At 38.1% G+C, this 19,275-nt stretch overlaps 1 protein-coding gene across 4 annotated transcripts in view; it reads right to left on the reverse strand.

The window, feature by feature from the left end:
* LOC105466499 (progesterone receptor) overlaps positions 1-19,275 on the reverse strand; it is a 116,977-nt gene that overhangs the window by 62,557 nt on the left and 35,145 nt on the right. For all 4 annotated transcript variants that reach the window (XM_071075503.1, XM_011715462.3, XM_011715461.3 and 1 more), the window contains exon 3: positions 16,305-16,421. In XM_071075503.1, the coding sequence (XP_070931604.1) occupies positions 16,305-16,421 (117 nt within the window). The remainder of the gene's footprint in view (positions 1-16,304; positions 16,422-19,275) is intronic.

Here is a 19,275-nt window from a genome sequence, read left to right on the forward strand (position 1 = left end):
CACCACACATCTACCATCTGATCTTTTACAAACCTAACAAAAACCAGCAATGGGAAAAGGATTCCCTATTTAATAAATGGTGTTCGGGAAACTGGCTAGCCATATACAGAAAACTGAAAGTGGACCCCTTCCTTACACCTTATACAAAAATTAACTGAAGATAGATTAAAGACTTAAAAGTAAGACTGAAAACCAGAAAAACCCTGAGGAAAAACTAGGCAATACCATTCAGGACATAGGCATGGGCAAAGACTTCATGGCTAAAACACCAAAAGCAATGGCAACAAAAGCCAAAATTGACAAATTGGATCTAATTAAAGACCTTCTGCAGAGCAAAAGAAACTATCATCAGAGTGAACAGGCAACCTACAGAATGGGGGAAAATTTCTGCAATTTATCCATCCGACAAAGGGCTAATATTCAGAATCTACATGGAACTTAAACAAATTTACAAAAAAACAACCCCATCAAAAAGTAGGCAAAAGATATGAACAGACACTTCTCAAAAGAAGACATTTATGTGGCCAAAAAACATATGAAAAAAAGCTCATCATCACTGGTCATGAGAGAAATGCAAATCAAAACAACAATGAGATACCATCTCATGCCAGTTAGAATGGTGACCATTAAGAAGTCAGGAAACAACAGATGCTGGAGAGGTTGTGGAGAAATAGGAAAGCTTTTACACTGTTGGTGGGGGTGTAAATTAATTCAACCACTGTAGAAGACAGTGTGGTGATTCCTCAAAGATCTAGAACCAGAAATACCATTTGATCCAGCCATCCCATTCCTGGGTATATGCCCAAAGGATTATAAATCATTGTGCCATAAAGACACATGCACACGTATGTTTATTGCAGCACTAATCACAACAGTAAATATTTGGAGCCAACCCAAATGTCCATCAATGAGAGACTGGATAAAGAAAATGTGGCACATATACACCATGGAATACTATGCAGCCATAAAAAATTTAGGATGATTTCATGTCCTTTGCAGTGACATGGATGAAGCTGGAAACAATCATTCTCAGCAAACTAACACAAGAACAGAAAGCCAAACACTGCATGTTCTCTCGTAAGTGGGAGTTGAACAATGAGAACACATGGACGCAGGAAGGGGAATGTCACACACCAGGACCTATTGGGGGTGGGAAATAGGGGAGGGATAACATTAGAAGAAATACCTAATGTAGATGATGGGTTGATAGGTGCAGAAAACCACCATGGTGCATGTATACCTATGTAACAAACCTGCACGTTCTGCACACGTATCCCAGAACTTAAAAGTATAATAAAAAATTAGAAATAAAAAATAAAAAAATTAAAAAGCATGGTTTATTTAAATATCATGCATTGAAAAGATAAGATGAAGAGTCTAGGAAACAGTATTGTACAATTATTCTTGATGTATACGTAACTGAATCTGGATGATGATACTATGAGAATACATTTTTATGACAAGTGATATGAAAAGTTTTTGAGAGAGATTTATTAGAAGTGAAAGCTTAAATACAACCTAAAAATAAAAATTTTGAAGTATCTCAGCAAAAATCCTATAGAGAATGAGAGCTGGGAGAAGAAAAGCTTGTAAACCTCGTTAGCGTGTTTTAATAAAATAATTTGGTAAAACAGGGCAGACAAAATTATTATTTAATTCTGATATAATAAAAGAGGAATACAGATTTTTGTATTTTCAATAGATTTTTCTATATCTTTACTATTTTTTTAAACTACAAATGGATTTTTTTTTTCCCAACAGAGTTTGTGCTATAATGTCTCATAATAGCTATAATGTGCTGTAATGTCTCAAACTCTTTTCCATTTTCTTTCTTTGCTAGCTTGGTCAAGTTTCCCTTTATTTTCTCATTCTTATTTAACTTATTCTATTAATTCAGAAGTTCTACTTTGCTTTTCCAGTTTGCTAGTGTTTGCATTCCCATTCTGAAAAATCTCTGTATTTTTCTTTTATTATATCAGAAGAATCTCTGTAGTTCGGGTGAATTTATACTACCGTCTTTATACTACCTATATAAAATCATCTTTATACTACCTATATAAAAATATGGAAGGATGTCTAGAGGCATGCTTCTACTTCAGATTACCAAAATGATGATGACTACTGTGTAGTGCTGGGATCAGTCCACTGGCACTACACTTAAATCCTTTATAGCACTGATAGTGTTTGCCTTCCGTTTTTCAGGATTCGCCTCCAATTTCCAGATCAAAACAGAATGTGCCTTTGTATACACTTCAAAGAAAACAAAGATGCTTGACAACAGGAAATATAAAATGAAATCAGGTATTTTCCAAAAAACAAAACGATACTAGAATTGATTTTTTTAAACGTATGTCAATCATTCAAATAAAGTGAACTACAATGGAGAAAATATTTGAACCCCTCAATTCTAACTTTTTACTGAGTCTAGAAAATAATAGATACTACTGAAAAGTTCTAGTTGGTAACCACAAAAGACATCCCATACAAACACAGAAAAAATTTTAAGCAAAGAAATGAGAATGAATACACTGAGGACTATCCCCAGTTAGCACGTGTGAGATGGTGTTTAGGGTGAACAACCAGACTGATGAGAAGACATCAGTTGGCTGCAGGCTTCAATGCAGTGAACTCAGGGAGCAATGTGAGAGGTGCTGCCTCTGGGAGATGCTGATTCAAAGGCCAGGATTTGGGTGGAAAAAGAGATGCTCATAAGAGGAAAATTATGTGAGGTCTAGAGAGGTAGGTGGTAGCCATCATCCCCAGTAGATCTTGCCTTAAAGAGGAAAAATGATTTTTGTTCTTAGAGTATTAAAGGCACAGAACAGGACTCTATACTTCTAGAAAAGATACCACTGTGTCCTAAATTCAAGAATTTTGCAATTCTTCCAAAGAAGACTTGTAGCCTTGTTGGCTGTCAAGTGTAGGAGGAGAAAACAAAAAAACAACAAAAATCTTTACTACACAACCCATACTCTCTAGCCCAGAAAGTTATTCTCTTTGCCATGAGAAGTGGTTGAATCTAGGTGGAGGAGGAGGTAGGGGGAGTAGGAGAGAAACTGGCTAACACAACCTTTTAAAATGTGAAGATAAGGTTCTCTACCAAAAAAGAAAATAGAAAAAAAGAAAAACCCATAAAACCTATAACTGTGGATTTAAAAAAATTTCAACAAAGATAACTATTCATTTAATCATCCGTTTATTGTAGAAAGCTACTTATTTTTGAAAGAGCTAATTACCTTATACTGGTTTAGCATTTTTACAACTGCAAAATATAAAGCTGTATTCATTTCAGATATGTTTTGTGAGTCATTAAACAAAAATGTTTTCTAGAAGAAAGAAGATGGAAGCAGAACACCTAAAGTAGAAGATATATTACCATCCTTAAGGGCGTAACTATCTTCCCACTCAGTGCTGTACAGCAGTGAACTAAAGCAAAAGTTCACTGTGACCTGTTGAAGGTAGGGAAGTGATTCATTAAAAACAAGAATCATATGCAATGAAGAAGTCAAATAACTCAAACATAATTGTTATAATCAAAACATAGGCACCGGAGCAGATAAGAACAAACTGCTCCTAACAAAATCTATGTCATGACATGCCAAAACATATTTATGACCTCTATTATTCTACTGTAAGATTTTATTAAATATTTTTAAAGCTTTCTAATATTCTCTCATGTTTTATCTTTTGTTATTCAAATGTTCTCAGACATGAGAATTCTATGTCAGAAATGAGAATTCTCAACCATATTGAGATATTGGTATAAAAACAGACACAAAGACCAATGGAACAGAATAGAGAACCCAGAAATAAAGTCGTGCATTAACAGTCAACTCATTTTTGACCAAGGTGCCATGGACTTACACTGGGGAAAGGGCAATCTGTTCAATAAATGCTGCTGGGAAAACTGGCTACCTATATGCAGAAAATGGAACTAGATCACTATCTCTCACCACATACAAAAATAAAATCAAAATGGATTAAAGACTTAAGTCTAAGACCTGGAACTACAAAACTACTACAAGAAAACTTTGGGGAACTGCTTTAAAACAGTTGAGCAAATATTTTTGTAGTAGGACCTCAAGGCATAGGCAATCAAGGCAAAAATTGACAAATGGAATTTCATCAAGCTAAAAAGCTTCTGCACAGCAAAGGAAATAACAAAGTGAAGAGACAACTTAAAGAATGAGAGAAAATATTTGAAAACTATTCATCTGACAAGTTGAATAATCAGAATATATAAAGAACTCAACTCAATAGCAAAAAAAACCCAAGTAATCCCATTTAAAAGTGGGCAAAATATCTGAACAGAAATTTCTCAAAAGAAGCCATACAAATGCCAACAGATATATGAAAAAATGCTCAACATCACTGATCATTGGGGAAATGCAGATCAAACCCACAATAAGATATCATCTCACCCCAATTAAAATGGCTGTTACTAAAAAGACAAAAAATAAATGCTGGTGAGGATATGGAGAAAAAGAAATGCTCATACACAGTTGGTAGTAATCTAAATTAGTACCGTAACTATGGAAAACAGTATGGAGGTTCCTAAAACTAAGAACAGAACTACCGTGTGATGTAGCAATCCTACTACTGGGTATATAGCTGAAAGAAAGAAAACTGATATATGGAAGAAATATCTGCATTCACATGTTTACTGCAGCACTATTCATAACTGTCATTTACCCCTCCTGTGTGGAGATCTTGGTGCAGGGGGGCCCTCTTTATTCCATGCCAAAGTAGATCTCCAGGCATCCGGAGCACCCACTCTCCTGAATCAGGAGCTTAGGATGCCCCTCATGCAGAGAATCTGGAGTTAAAGAGGCTTCCCAGCTTCATGTCTATGTCCAACTCTGGGTGCTTGGGGGCCACCTACTGATTCTTCCTTGGGACTGGTGCTTGTGCCTGCCATCAGGGGACCTGCAGGTGGACCTGCTGGGTCCAAACCTGCCCTTTGTGGCTCCCATCTCCCTGGGGCTGAGCAGGGAGTGCCGACTACCGTGCATTCTACAAATCAGTATCAGCCCATTGCCTGAGTCAATGGAGAGCTTTCGCTAGTAAACAACGATCAAGTATATATCCAGCCACATTGGTCACAGCCCGCTCTTACCTATAAGTGCCGCCTATGGGCTTGTGGGATGACCCGCAGAGCCCAGTATAAAACCTGATGAAAGAAGTACATAGGGCTGTAGAATCAAAGTGAAAAGACCCTACCCAGCATTCTGTAGAGGCACAACCCCTAGAAAAAGGGGAAAAGGGAAACAAAAAAATTATCATTAAAATAATAACAATACCATTATAGGGAAAGAAAAAAAAAGAAAAACTCCTACTCACATGAAAATAATTACAAAAATTTGAAGTGCCAGTGTCTCCAGATGAGAAGAAACCAGTGCAAGAATTCTGGCATAATGAAAAACCTGATTGTAGTGACATCACCAAGGGATTGCACTAGCCCTCCATCAATGGTCCCTAACCAAGATGGAAACTCAGAAATGACAGATAAATAATTCAAAGCATGGATTGCAAGGAAGTTCACTGTAATCCAAGACAAGGTTGAAAACCAACACAAACTTCTAAGGCAATCTAGGAAATTAAGAAAGAAATGAACATCTTAAAAAAAATCAATAGTAGCTTCTGGAGTTGAAAAACTCACTTAAAGCTTTCAATTATATTTTGAAATTCCTTATCAATAGACTGGATCAAGCAGAAGAAAAAATTTTAAAGCTTGAAGGCTGGTCTTGTGAACTAACCCAATCTGATAAAAATAAAGAAAAAAATTATTTTAAATGAGCTGATTTTGAGACATATAAGACTATATAAAGCAACAAAACCTATGAACTATTGGCATTCCTGAGAGAGTAGGAGAAAAAGCAAACAAACTGGAAAATATATTTGAGGGAATAATTCAAGAAAACTTTCCTAATCTTGCTAGAGAGGTAGAAATCCAGAGAACACCTGTGAGATACCATACAAATGAACATCACTGGCTGGGCGTGGTGGCTTACGTCTGTAATCCCAGCCTTTGGGAGGCTGAGGCAGGTGGATCATGAGGTCAGTAGTTCAAGACCAGCCTGGCCAAGATGGTGAAACCCCGTCTCTACTAAAAAATACAAAAAATTAGCCAGGCAAGGTGGCAGGCACCTGTAATTTCAGCTACTCAGGAGGCTGAGGCAGGAGAATCCATTGAACTTGGAGGGCAGAGGTTGCAGTGAGCCGAGATCTCACCACTGCACTTCAGCCTGGGTGACAGAGTGAGACTCTGTCTCAAAACAAAACAAAACAAAACAAAACAAAACAAAACAAAACAACAACAACAAAAAAATCACCAAGGTATATAGTCACCAGACTGTTCAAGGGCAACATTACAGAAAAAAAAAATCTTAAAGGCAGCCAGAGAAAAATGCAGATCACATACAAAGGGAACCTCATCAGGATAATAACAGATTTCTCAGCAGAGGGTTGCAAGCTAGGAGAGACTGGGGGCCTATTTTCAGCGTTCTTAAAAGAAATTCCAACCAATAATTTCACATACTGCCAAACTATGGTTCATAAGTGCAGGACAAATAAAATCTTTTCCAGGTAATCAAGTGCTAAAGGAATTTGTTACCACTAGACCATCCTTATAAGAGATCTTTACACGGGAGTTCTAAACATGGAAACAAAAGAACCATACCTGCTTCCACATAAACACACTTAAGCACATAGCCTGCACACCCTACAAAGCAAAAACACAATAGAAACAACAAAGCAAACAGCTAACAACTAAACAAGGGATCAAAACCTCACATATAAAAATTAACCTTGAACATAAATGGTCTAAATGCCTGATATGGTTTGGCTCTGTGTCCTCACCCAAATCTCATGTTGAATTTTAATTCTTAATGTTTGGAGAGGACCTGATGGGAGGTGATTGGATCATAGGGGTAGATTTCTCCCATGCTGTTTTTGTGATAATGAGTGAGTTCTCAGGAGATCTGATGGTTTAAAAGTGGTAGCACTTCCCCTGTCATTCCCTCTCTCTCTCCTGCTCTGCCATGGTGAGATGTGCTTGCTTCCCATTTGCCTTCCACCATGATTGTAAGTTTCCTGAGACCTCCTAGCTATGTTTCCTCTTAAGCCTGCAGAAATGAGTCAAAGGTCTTTTCTTCATAAATTACCAAGTCTCAGGTAGTTCTTTATAACAGTATGAGAATGAGTTAATACAAAAATTGGGACTGGGAGAGTAGAACACTGTTTTAAAAGATACCTGAAAATGTGGGAGTGATTTTGAACTGAGTAATGGGCAGAGGTTGGAACAGTTTGCAGGGCTCAGAAGACAGAAAGATATGGGAATGTTTGGAACTTCCTAGAGACTTGTTGAATAGTTGTGATCAAAATGCTGATAGTGACATAGACAATGACTCCAGACTGAGGTGGTCTCAGATGGAGTGAGGAACTTATTGGGAACTGGAGTAAAAGTCACTCTTGCTATGCTTTAGCAGAAAGACTGGTGGCATTTTGCTCCTGACCTAGAGATCTGTGAAGCTTTGAACTTCAGAGAGATGATTTGGGGTATATGGTGGAAGAAATTTCTAAGCAGCAAAGCATTCAAGATGTATGTGACCTGGCTGTTTCTAAACATGTATGCTTATATGCATGAAAAAAGAGATTATCTGAACCTGGAACTTACATTTAAAAGTGAAGCACAGCAAAAAAAAAAAAAAAAAAAAAAAAAAAAAATTTTCAGCCTGGCCATGTGGTAGAAAAGAAAAAAAAAAATTTCCTGGGGAGAAATTCAGGCCTGTTGCAGAAATTTGCGTTATTAAAGAGGAGTCAAATGTTAACAGTCCAGACAATGGGGAAAATGTCTCAGGGCATCAAAGACCTTCACAGCAGCCCCTCCCATCACAGGAACAGAGTCCTAGGAGGGATTAATGGTTTTGTGGGCCAGACCTAGGGCTTAGCTACTCTGTGCAGCCTTGGGACATGGTGCCCTGCATTCCAGCTGCTCCAGCTCCAGCTGTTGCTAAAAGGGGCCAAGGTACAGCTTGGGCCAGGGCTTCAGAGGATGCAAACCCAAAGCCCTGGTGGCTTCCACATGGTATTAGGCCTGTGAGTATGTGGAAGGCAAGAGTTGAGGTTTGGAAACCTCCATCTAGATTTCAGAGGATGTATGGAAATGCCTTGATATCCAGGCAGAAATCTGCTTCAGGGGCAGAGACCTCATGGAGAACCTCTACTAGGGCAGTGTGAAGGGGAAATGTGGGGTTGGAGCCCCTGCACAGAGGTCCCACTGGGGTACTGCCTAGTGGAGCTGTGAGAAGAGGACCACCATCAACCATATTTTAGAATGGTAGATCCATCAACAGCTTGCATTGTGTGCCTGGAATAGCTACAGGCATTCAATGCCAGCCTGTAAAAGCAGCTGCGGGGGCTGTACCCTGCAGAGCCACAGAGTGGAGATGCTGAAGGCCTTGGGAGCCCACCCATTGCATCAGTATACCCTGGATGTGAGACATGGAGACAAAAGAGATTATTTTGGAGCTTTAATATTTAATGACTGCCCTGCTGGGTTTTGGACGTGCATGGGGCCTGTATCTCCTTTGTTTTGGCCAGTTACTCCCATTTAAAATGGGAGCATTTACCCAATGCCCATATCCCTATTGTATCTTGGAAGTAACTAACTCGTTTTGATATTACAAGATCATAGGTGGAAGGGAGTTGCCTTGTCTCAGATGAGACTTTGGTCTTGGACTTTTGGGTTAATGCTGGAATGAGTTAAGACTTTGGGGGACCATTGGGAAGGCATGATTGTGTTTTGAAAAGTGGGAAGGACGTAAGATTTGGAAGGGGCCAGGGCGGAATGATATGGTTTGGTTCTGTGTCCCCATCCCATCTCATGTTGAATTGTAATTCCCAGTGTTGAGGGAGGAACCTGGTAGGAGGTGATTGGATCATGGGGGCAAATTTCCCCCATGCTGTTGTCATGATAGTGAGTGTGTTCTCCCAAGATATGATGATTTAAAAGTGTGTGGCACTCCCCCAACCTACCTCTCCTGCTCTGCCATGGTAAGATGTGCTTGCTTCCACTTCACCTTCTGCCTTGATTGTAAGTTTCTTGAGGTTGCCTAGCTATGCTTCCTGTTAAGCTTGCAGAACTGCGAGTCATTTAAATGTCATTTCTTCATAAATTACCCAGTCTCAGGTAGTACTTTATAGCAGCATGAGAATGGACTAATACAACGTCCCACTTAAAAGTCACAGAGTGGCTCCAGGCACAGTGGCTCACACCTGTAATTCCAGCACTTTGGGAGGCTGAGGTGGGTGGATCACCTGAGATCAGGAGTTTGAGACCAGCCTGACCAACAAGGTAAAACCCCATCTCTACTAAAAATACAAAAATTAGCCAGGCGTGGTGGCAGGCACCTGTAGTCCCAGCTACTCGGGAGGCTGAGACAGGAGAATTGCTTGAACCCAGGAGATGGAGGTTGCAGTGAGCTGAGATCACGCCACTGCATTCCAGCCTGGGCAACAGAGCAAGATGCCATCTAAAAAAAAAAAATCACAGAGTGGCAAACCAGTTAGGAAAACTGGACTCATTCATCTTCTGTATTCAAGAAACCCAACTTACATGTAATGACAACCATAGGCTCAAAGTAAAGGGTTGGAGAAAGATGTAGCATGCAAACAGAAAACTAAAAAGAGCAGGGGTTGCTATTCTTAGATCAGATAAAACAGACTTTAACAGCAGTAAAAAAGGAAAAAGAAGGGCATTGCCTAATGAATTCATTCAATTCAATAAGAAGATTTAACTATCCTAAATAATATGCCCTCAACATTGGCCCTCAACATTGGCCTCAATATATGCCCAGATTCATAAAACAAGGACTTCTAAGGACCTAGAAAGCCATACAACAATAGTGGGGGACTGACAGCATTAGATCATCAAGGCAGAAAACTAACACATTCTGGACTTAAACTCAATGCTTGTCCAATTGGATCTAATAAACATCTACAGAATAATTCATCAACCACAGAACATAAATTCTTCTCATCTGTACACAGAACATACACAGAACATATACTCCAAGATTCACCACATCCTTGGCCATAAACCAAGACTCAATACATTTAAAAAAATCAAAATCATGCCAGTCATACTGTCAGGTCACAGTGGAATACAAAGAGAAGCCAATGTCAAGAAGATCTGCACAAACCACACAATTACATGGAAATTAAAAAGTTTGCTCTGGATAACTTTGAGTAAACAATAAAATCAAGGCAGAAATAAAAAATTAAAATAAACGAAAACAGAGACAACAACTTACCAAAATCTCTGGGATGTAGCAAAAACAATATTAAGAGGAGAGTTTATAGCTCTAAATGCCTACGTCAACAAGTTAGAAAGATCTCACATTAATGATCTAACATCACACCTAGAGGAACTTAAGAAAAAAAAAAAAAAAAAAACAAGAAAAAAACTATCCCCAAAGCTAGCAGAAGAAAAGGAAGAACTAAAGAGCAGAACTGAATGAAATTGAGACCCAAAAATCAATAAAACCAAAAGTTGTTTTTTTAAAGGATAAACAAGATTGATAGACAGCTAGCTAGACGAACAAAGAAAAAAGAGAAGATCCAAATAAACACAAACAGAAATGACAAACATGACATCATAATGGATCCCATAGAAATACAAAAGATCCTTAGATAACTATTGTGAACACCTCTACACACACAAACTACACTATCTAGAGGAAATGATTAAATTCCTGAAAACGCACAATGTCCCAAGTTTAAATCAGGAAAAAACTGAAGCACTGAACAGACCAATATTGGGTTCCAAATGGAATTAGTAATAAAAAACTTAACAACCAAAAGGAAAGCCCTCGCCAGAGAGATTCACAGCTAAATTCTACCAGATGAACAAAATAGAGCTGGTACCAATTCTACTGAAACTATTTCAAAAAATCGAGAAGGAAAGACTCCTCCCTAACTCGTTCCCTGAAGCCAGCATCACCCTGATACCAAACCCTGTAAGAGATACAGTGAGAAAGGAAAACTATAAGACAATATCCCTGATGAACACAGACACAAACATTCTCAACAAAACCCTAGCAAACCAAATCAAACATCACCACGATCAAGTTGGCCTCATTCCTGGTATGGAAGGTTAGCTCAATATATGCAAATCAATAAATATGATTTACCACATGAAAAGAATTAAAACCATATGATCATCTCAATAGACACAGAAACAGTTTTTGATAAAATGCAATGCCACTTCTTGATAAAAACCCTCAAGAAACTAGGCAACAAAGAAACATACCTAAAAACAATAAGAGACCACAATGACAAACCCACAACCAACATCAGACTGAATGGGCAAAAGCTGGAAGAATTTTCCTTGAGATCTGGAACAAGTTAAGGATGCTCACTCTCACCACTCCTATTAACACTGGAAGTGCTAGCCAGAGTGGTCAGGCAAGAGAAAGAAACAAAAGGCATTTAAACACGAAAAAAAGAAGTCAAACTATCTCTCTTGCATAATACATGATTCTATACCTAGAAAATTCTAAAGACTCCACCAAAAGGCTCCTAAAACTGATAAATGTCTTCAGTAAAGTTTCTGGACATAAAATAAACCTGCAAAAATTAGTACCATTTCCATACAACTATAGCATTCAAGGTGAGAGCCAAATCAAGAAAGTAATCCCATTTACAATAGACACACACATACACACACACACACAAAATACCTAGGAATACATCTAACTAAGCAGATGAAAGATTTCTACAAGGATAACTATAAAACATTGCTAACAGAAATCACAGATGACACTAACAAATGTAAAAACATTCCATGTTCACATATTAGAAGAATCAATATTGTTAAAATGGCCATACTGTACAAAGCAATCTACAGATTCAATGTTATTCCTATCAAACTACCAATGACATTTTTTCCAGAACCAGAAAAAGCTATTCTAAAATTTATATAAAATCAAAAGAGCCCAAATAACTACAGCAGTCCTAAACAAAAAGAAAAGTCAGAGGCATCACATTACCTAATCCCAAACTATACTAAAAGGCTACAGTAACCAAAACAGCATGGTGCTGGCACAAGAGCAGACACACAGACCAATGGAACAGAATATAGAACCCAGAAATACAGGTGTACACCTACAGCCATCTGATCTTTGACAATGTTGACAAAAATAAGCAATGCAGAAAGAATTCCTTATTCAATAAATGGTACTGGGATACCTACCTAGTCACATGCAGTATAATGAAATTGGACCCCTACATTTCACCATATACAAAAATTACCTCAAGGTAGATTAAAGATTTAAATATAACACCTCAAACTACAGGAATCTAAAAGAAAATCTAGGAAATATAATTCTGGATATCAGCCTTGGGAAATAATTTATGACTAAGTCCTCAAAAGCAATTGAAAAACAAAAATTGACAAGTGAGACCTAATTCAACTAAAGAGTTTCTGTACAGCAAAATAAACTATCAATGGAGTAAACAGACAACCAACAGAATAGGAGAACATATTCACAATCTATGCCTCCAACAAATGTCTAATATCCAGAATCTATAAGGAACTTACACAGTTGAACAAGCAAAAAATCTCATCAAAAAAATGGGCAAAAGACTTGAATAGACACTTCTCAAAAGCAGACATACAAGCAGCCAACAAACATTTAAAAATGCTCCATATCACTAATCATTAAGATATGCACATCAAGACTACAATGACATACCATCTTACACCAATCAGAATGACTATTATTAAAAATTCATGCCAGGCATGGTGGCTCACACCTGTAATTCCAGCACTTTGGGAGGATCACTTGAGCCCAGAAGTTTGAGACCTGACTGGGCAACATAGTGAGACCTCATCTCTACAAAAAATAAATAAATAAAAAGTTTGCCAGGTGTGGTGGTGCATACCTGTAGTCTCAGCTACTCAGGATGCTGAGGTAGAAAGATCACTTGAGCCCAGGAGATTGAGGCTGCAGTGAGCCACAATCGTGCCACTGCACTCCAGTCTGGGTCACAGAATGAGACTCTGTCTCAAAAAAGAAAACCTAAAAAACACAAAACCTAATAAATGCTGGTGAGGCTGTGGAGAAAAGGGAATACTAATATACTGTTGGTGTGAATGTAAATTAGTTCTGCCACCATAGAAACTGGTTTGAAGACTTCTTAAAGAACTTAAAACAGAACTACCATTAGACCCAGCAATCCTATTACTGGATACATAGCCAAAATAAAATAAACTGTTCTATCAAAAAGACACATGCACTCACATGTTCATCACAGCACTACTCACAATAGTAAAGATATGGAATTAACCGAGGTGCCCATTAATAGTGGATTGGACAAAGAAAATGTGGTATATATACACCATGGAATAGTATGCAGCCATGAAAAGAACGAAGTCATATCCTTTGCAGCAACATGGATGTAGCTGTAGGCCAAGATGCTAAGCAAATTAACATAGGAACAAAAAACCAAAAACTGCATGTTCTCACTTATAAGTGGGAGCTAGTCATTGGGTACTCATGAGCATAAAAATGGCAACAATGGAAACTGAGGACTACTAGAGGAGGAAGGAAGAAGAAGAAAGGGTTGAAAAACTATTGAGTACTATGCTCAGTACCTCAGTACCGAGCTGATGGGATCATTTGTACCTCAAACATTAGTGTCACACAATATACCCAGGTAACAAATGTGCACATGTACCCACTGAAGCTAAATAAAAGCTGAGAAAATAAATAGAGCTGCAACAGCTGGGAAAAAATGGTCTAATATGCTCTTTTCCAGAGTGTAACACATACTCATTTATGGTATACAAGCAGTTTTTAGGTTGTACATTGAATATATATTTAAATAGTTAAGAGTTTATTTTAATGTCTTTTAGAAAAATTATAACTGGCATATCAAATCCGTGATTTCAGAGATATTATTGCTCAGGAAGAGGCTAAGTAAAACAAAAATATTATTAGACTAACGAGTTCAGTAGTGAGTCTGCTTCCTGATAATCCCTACTAACTCTGCTTAATATCTTTCCACAGCACTTATGATTATTTGACATGTACATTTGTTGCTCCTCCTCCCACAGTGTAAGATCTATGAGGGCAGGAATTTTGTCCATTTTGTTTGCTGCTATATGCCCAGAACTTAGAATAGTATCTGGTAACTAGAAAGGGCTCAATATACAGTTACTGAAAGAAAGGAATGGGGTACAAGTTAGAAAATGATTGAGGGGGAAGAGGGGGGAAGGAAAGAGGAAGGAAGGAGGGAGGGAGGGAGTAGAGTTAAGCAAATAAATAATATAAAAGGTATGAAAATGTAGCAATAGCTGTGAAGCCCATAGAATATGGTTTGGAAAGCATAGGAGTAACAGGCTAAAGTAACAAGCAGTTTAGTTACAGAAGATAAAGAATTATAGATGCTTGAATAATATGCTAAAGGCCGGGTGCAGTTGCTCACGCCTGTAATCCCAGCACTTTGGAAGGCCAAGGTGGGCAGATCACCTGAGGTCAAGAATTCAAAACCAGCCTGGCCAACATGGTGAAACCCTGTCTCTACTAAAATACAAAAATTAGCCGGGCGTGATGGCGGGTGCCTGTAATACCGGCTACTCGGGAGGCTGTAGCAGGAAAATCGCTGGAAGCTGTGAGGCAGAATTGTAGTGAGCTCAGGTTGTGCCATTGCACTCCAGCCTGGGTGACAGAGTGAGACAGTGTCTCAAATAAATAAATAAATAAATAAAGCCCTAGAATATTAAAAGATAACATAAAATTCTCTAGGTTATGTCGCTGATCCCCAGGAATATTCTGAAGGTTCTATCCAGAACTCTGCCATTTCCATTCTTTGATAAAATTGAAGAGTCTTTTAAAGTCATTGGGAAAACACTCAAGATTAAAGATCTTAGTGGAATCTAAGTGTCAGCATTAGAGGCTCTGCTACTATCTAAGGCAAGCATGCCAAGGAGAAAACAATGGCTGCGCCAGGGTCAGGATACCTTCAGGTCTTTCTTCTGGCTCCAACATTGACTAGATGTGTGATTTTGTGAGAAAGTTGTATTTTCTAAAATTGAGGAGGCTCCTTAAGACTTCTGAGTGGAAACAGAAATACAAAGAGGTGGTAATTGAGGTGTCGGACTCAAAAACAATTTTAATCTGCTGAGATTGTGGTTTCATTCAGCTAATAGAGAGTTACTGGGCACCTCCTTAAGCCAGGTACTACTGTCAACCTAATCACTGCTCTTAACTTAGGAAAACAAATCTTTAATCAAGAAATTATAAAATTCTATAAGTGATCTAATTACATGAATTAATGTAAAGTACCCAGCATGTTACCTGGGTGCTTAATTTTGGTCCAGCATGTTTGCAAAAACAAAGGAGGTGACAGCTGTATATGTTTTAAATTTGACAAGCATTGGTCTCAATATAGCATTTCCCAAAGGAAAATCCACATAACATCACTGGAACACAAGCTGTTTATAGTTGGTGCACTGAAAAAGCATTTTTAGCTTTAACAATTATGTAATATTTTTATTATGTTTTTTAAAAGTTATATCTAGATGTAAAAGCCACGATTTCCAGACAGTGTTGTGCAGGATGTGGCTAAGTGAAAAAATGCAAGGGAGTAGGATTGTCTTGCATAACCTTGGCTCGCTTGATCTCCCTCGCTCCGCTGTTTTCATTCAAACTATCTGTCACTATCTGACATTAATTTTTTAAATGTGCGCTATATTATTGAAAGTTTTAGAGATTCTAATAAAAATATGGGAAAAGGGAATTACTAATATAACTCTTCACCAAATAGATTCCTAAAGTGATTGCTTTAATCAATCACTTGCAGAAGCTAGTAAGCAATGGTACCTGACCAATCTGCAGAGTCAATTTTTGAGCCGAAAGGAACGTTAATGCTCTCATTTTACAGATAAGTAGACTGATGCCCAGGAAGGGCTGTGGTCACACAGGATATGGGCAGCAAACTCCGACACATACTACTTAATGACAGGTCAGTGCATTGCCCATAACCTCTACTTATAGGCAATATAGATTAATGGAGTTTTCTTCTCTTAACAGTTTCAATGTGCTGGAAACCTGTAAAGTTAACGGAATGGTATTGGTTGCTTCATTCAGACACTCACATGTGCAGAGTCACTGCAAATAATCAAGACAAAAAAAAAAACAAAACAAAATAAAGATGAATAAGAAATTACAATTTTCTGACACACAGTTTTATAGTATAAATATTACACAGTATACTATTGATGAAAACACCAGAATTACCTCCAAGGACCATGCCAGCCTGACAGCACTTTCTAAGGCGACATGCTGGGCAGTTTTTTCTGCGGATTTTATCAACGATGCAGTCATTTCTTCCAGCACATAAGTAGTTATGCTGCCCTAAAAAAAAAAAATGAGTCAAAATTATTTACAATATCTAAGATTCACTGGAAATTCTATGCAGTGACAACTGAAATAGAGACTAGACACACATCAGCAAGTGCATGACTTAGCCAGCTTCCTGCCTGGCACAGCTGAATGTTCGTGAAGCTATAAAACTGCTCAGTACTTTACCTGTGCCTTTAGGAGGCTCAATGAGGTGAGCATAGCTGAAGAATCAATCCTAGGGCTCCTTTAAAAATCTTTTGCAAAAGATTTCTGTTTATCTTCTTAATGGTGTCAGTATCAGATTGCCTTTAGATGTCATTTCAAGATTAGCTACACGTTGCTGATAAGCGTTAGTTGTATGAGGTGGTCAAATTCTAGTAAAACCTTTCTTTCTGACATCGATGCCTTTAAGAAAACAGATACAGACTAAAGAATTGAAGAGGCCTCTGGAATAGACTTTTTAAAAAAAATCTAAATGCTTAGTTCTATTGGAAAAGTCCCAGAGCTGGTTTTCTCTTTAAGAAATCAACAGAAGAGCACGTAAAAAAAGGGCACTTATTGTACTGAATTTAATATCTGCTTTATTTTGACTACACATTAGAAAATACCTTGAACAGAAATAATGATAAAGGAAGAACTTAAAACAGACAGAAGTACTCAATAAAGAAGAGGAAAATTATAGAAGTACAGATGATACACATCACACATCACCTTGGGGTCACTTTGTGTAGAGGAAACTATGGATGCCTTTAAAAAGGTCTGGCACATAAATTTAATATTCAACAATGATTTTTAAACCACAAATATGCTAATAAGGCATGGAACAATCTAATTCATTTAGATTTAACAAAAATAAAAAAATTCAGCTTAAACATGTAAATGTTAATTTACTTTTTCTGACACTCTTTTTTTCCCCAAAAAATTCTTTAAAACAGACTGTGAGTCTTTTAGTATCATCAGCCTACTTCAGCCTACTTATACTTATGAACATGACAAACAATTTTAAAAGATCATGGAATTTTCCTGTAGTATTTACGTTAGTTAAGATTAAAATCAGAGTCTTCTGGCCAAAGTTTGCAGTAAAGGAACTCAGAGGTACCTACAACATGTACTTAATCAAGCAGGGGAAGGATAAGCCTAAATGGCAAAGGGCAAAAACGCCAAAAGGCCTATCTATGTGACAGCTGATATCAAGAAGGTTCCTGATCTCGGGCATTTCTGGAAAAGCACAAATATTTTCATAAAGATATATGCCTCTATAAACTTATGTTCATGTACACTCACACAGTAGTGTTCGTCTCTTGTTTAGAGTCCCAGGAATTAAGCTTTCACCTAATAAAGGGTAACTGTGAAGCCTCATATCTATGCTGACTTTTGTGCACATAATGCCGGTCCTACAGGAGGTTAGCAGAGTGTACTGCATGCTACTTTCTGATTTGACTCTAATTTATTTTTTTTAACCACAAGTTATATATTTAGGGTATAGGAGTGACTGTGAGAGCAAGGTGTGTGTGAGTCAGTCTATCAATCGATCATCTATTTAGACCCTATATTGGTATCTCATAAGAAGAGAGAACAGAAAATAGCAAGATTTTCTATTCTTTTTTTTCAACGGAGTTTCACTCTTGTTGCCCAGCCTGGAGTGCAATGGCACAATCTGGGCTCATCACAACCTCCCCGTCCTGGGTTCAAGGAATTCTCCTGCCTCAGCCTCCTGAGTAGCTGGGATTAGAGGCATGCGCCACCACGCCTGGGTAATTTTGTATTTTTAGTAGAGATGGGGTTTCCGCATATTGGTCAGGCTGGTCTCAAACTCCCAACCTCAGGTGATCTGCCCGCCTCGGCCTCCCAAAGTGGTGGGATTACAGGCAAGAGCCACCGTGTCCGGCAAGGTTCTCTACTCTGTACAGAAAACAGACTTCAAGAAATAGAGCACACAGATGTAATTGTTGTTTGAAGGGAGGCTGTCCTACTCTCTGCTTCCAGGTCATAAATACCAAGGAAAAAGGTCTGATCTAAACACCAGAAGCTGGCATGCTGCTCATCTGTCTCATTTATATTTCTAAAATGGCCTACAATATCACCTCCTTATTCAGTGTCTCATAGAGTCCTCTTTACCAACCGTTTTTGCTTTCGTCCTTCAAACAGTTCCTTCCTATCTGCTTTCAAGTCTTGTCCCATCGATTTCCTCCTTGCTCTCCTAAAATCTTTAGTCTCTCCTGTCCAGTGATGTCCTGCTCTCTCATTATTTTTCCATCCAAAAAAGTTCCAGCACCAAAAAAAGGAACCCTAGCTCACTCTAGATTCTCCCGGAATCCATTCCCCTTTTTTTTGGTCATCAAAGTTGTTGAAAACATCATCTACATTTGCTGTTTCTACCTAACTTTCTTTATTCCTATGTGGTAATTTGACTTGTGTAGTCACTATTCTTATAAAATCGCTTAACATCATCAAAGATTTTTTCATTCCTAAATGCTGTGAATGCTTTCCTGATCTTCTGAATCGTTTGCTTCAGGTGATTTCTTTCCCCGCCTGTCCCACTGATTCATATTTTGGGGCCTCTCTTTTCTGACTCTTCACCTGTCTTTCCAGCAGTTCCTTTTAAGTTCCTTTTGTCAAGTCCTCTTACTTTGCTTAGTCCTTATGTGTTGTGCGCCACTGCACACACTTTGTGGGTAGTCTCATTATCTTCTGATGGTCCCAAAATCTCAATATGAGCTCTGACCTTCCAGTCATCTTTCTAGGTACCTCAAACTCAATATCTAAAAAAATACAATTTAGTGGTTATCTGTTCAAATTATATAATGAATTGTATTATTAGAGAAATTCTGTAAGAACATAAGGAAATTCAAAACAGAAAATAACC

The sequence above is a fragment of the Macaca nemestrina genome, chromosome 12, assembly GCF_043159975.1.
Source record: "Macaca nemestrina isolate mMacNem1 chromosome 12, mMacNem.hap1, whole genome shotgun sequence".
Classification (NCBI taxonomy): Eukaryota; Metazoa; Chordata; class Mammalia; order Primates; family Cercopithecidae; genus Macaca; species Macaca nemestrina.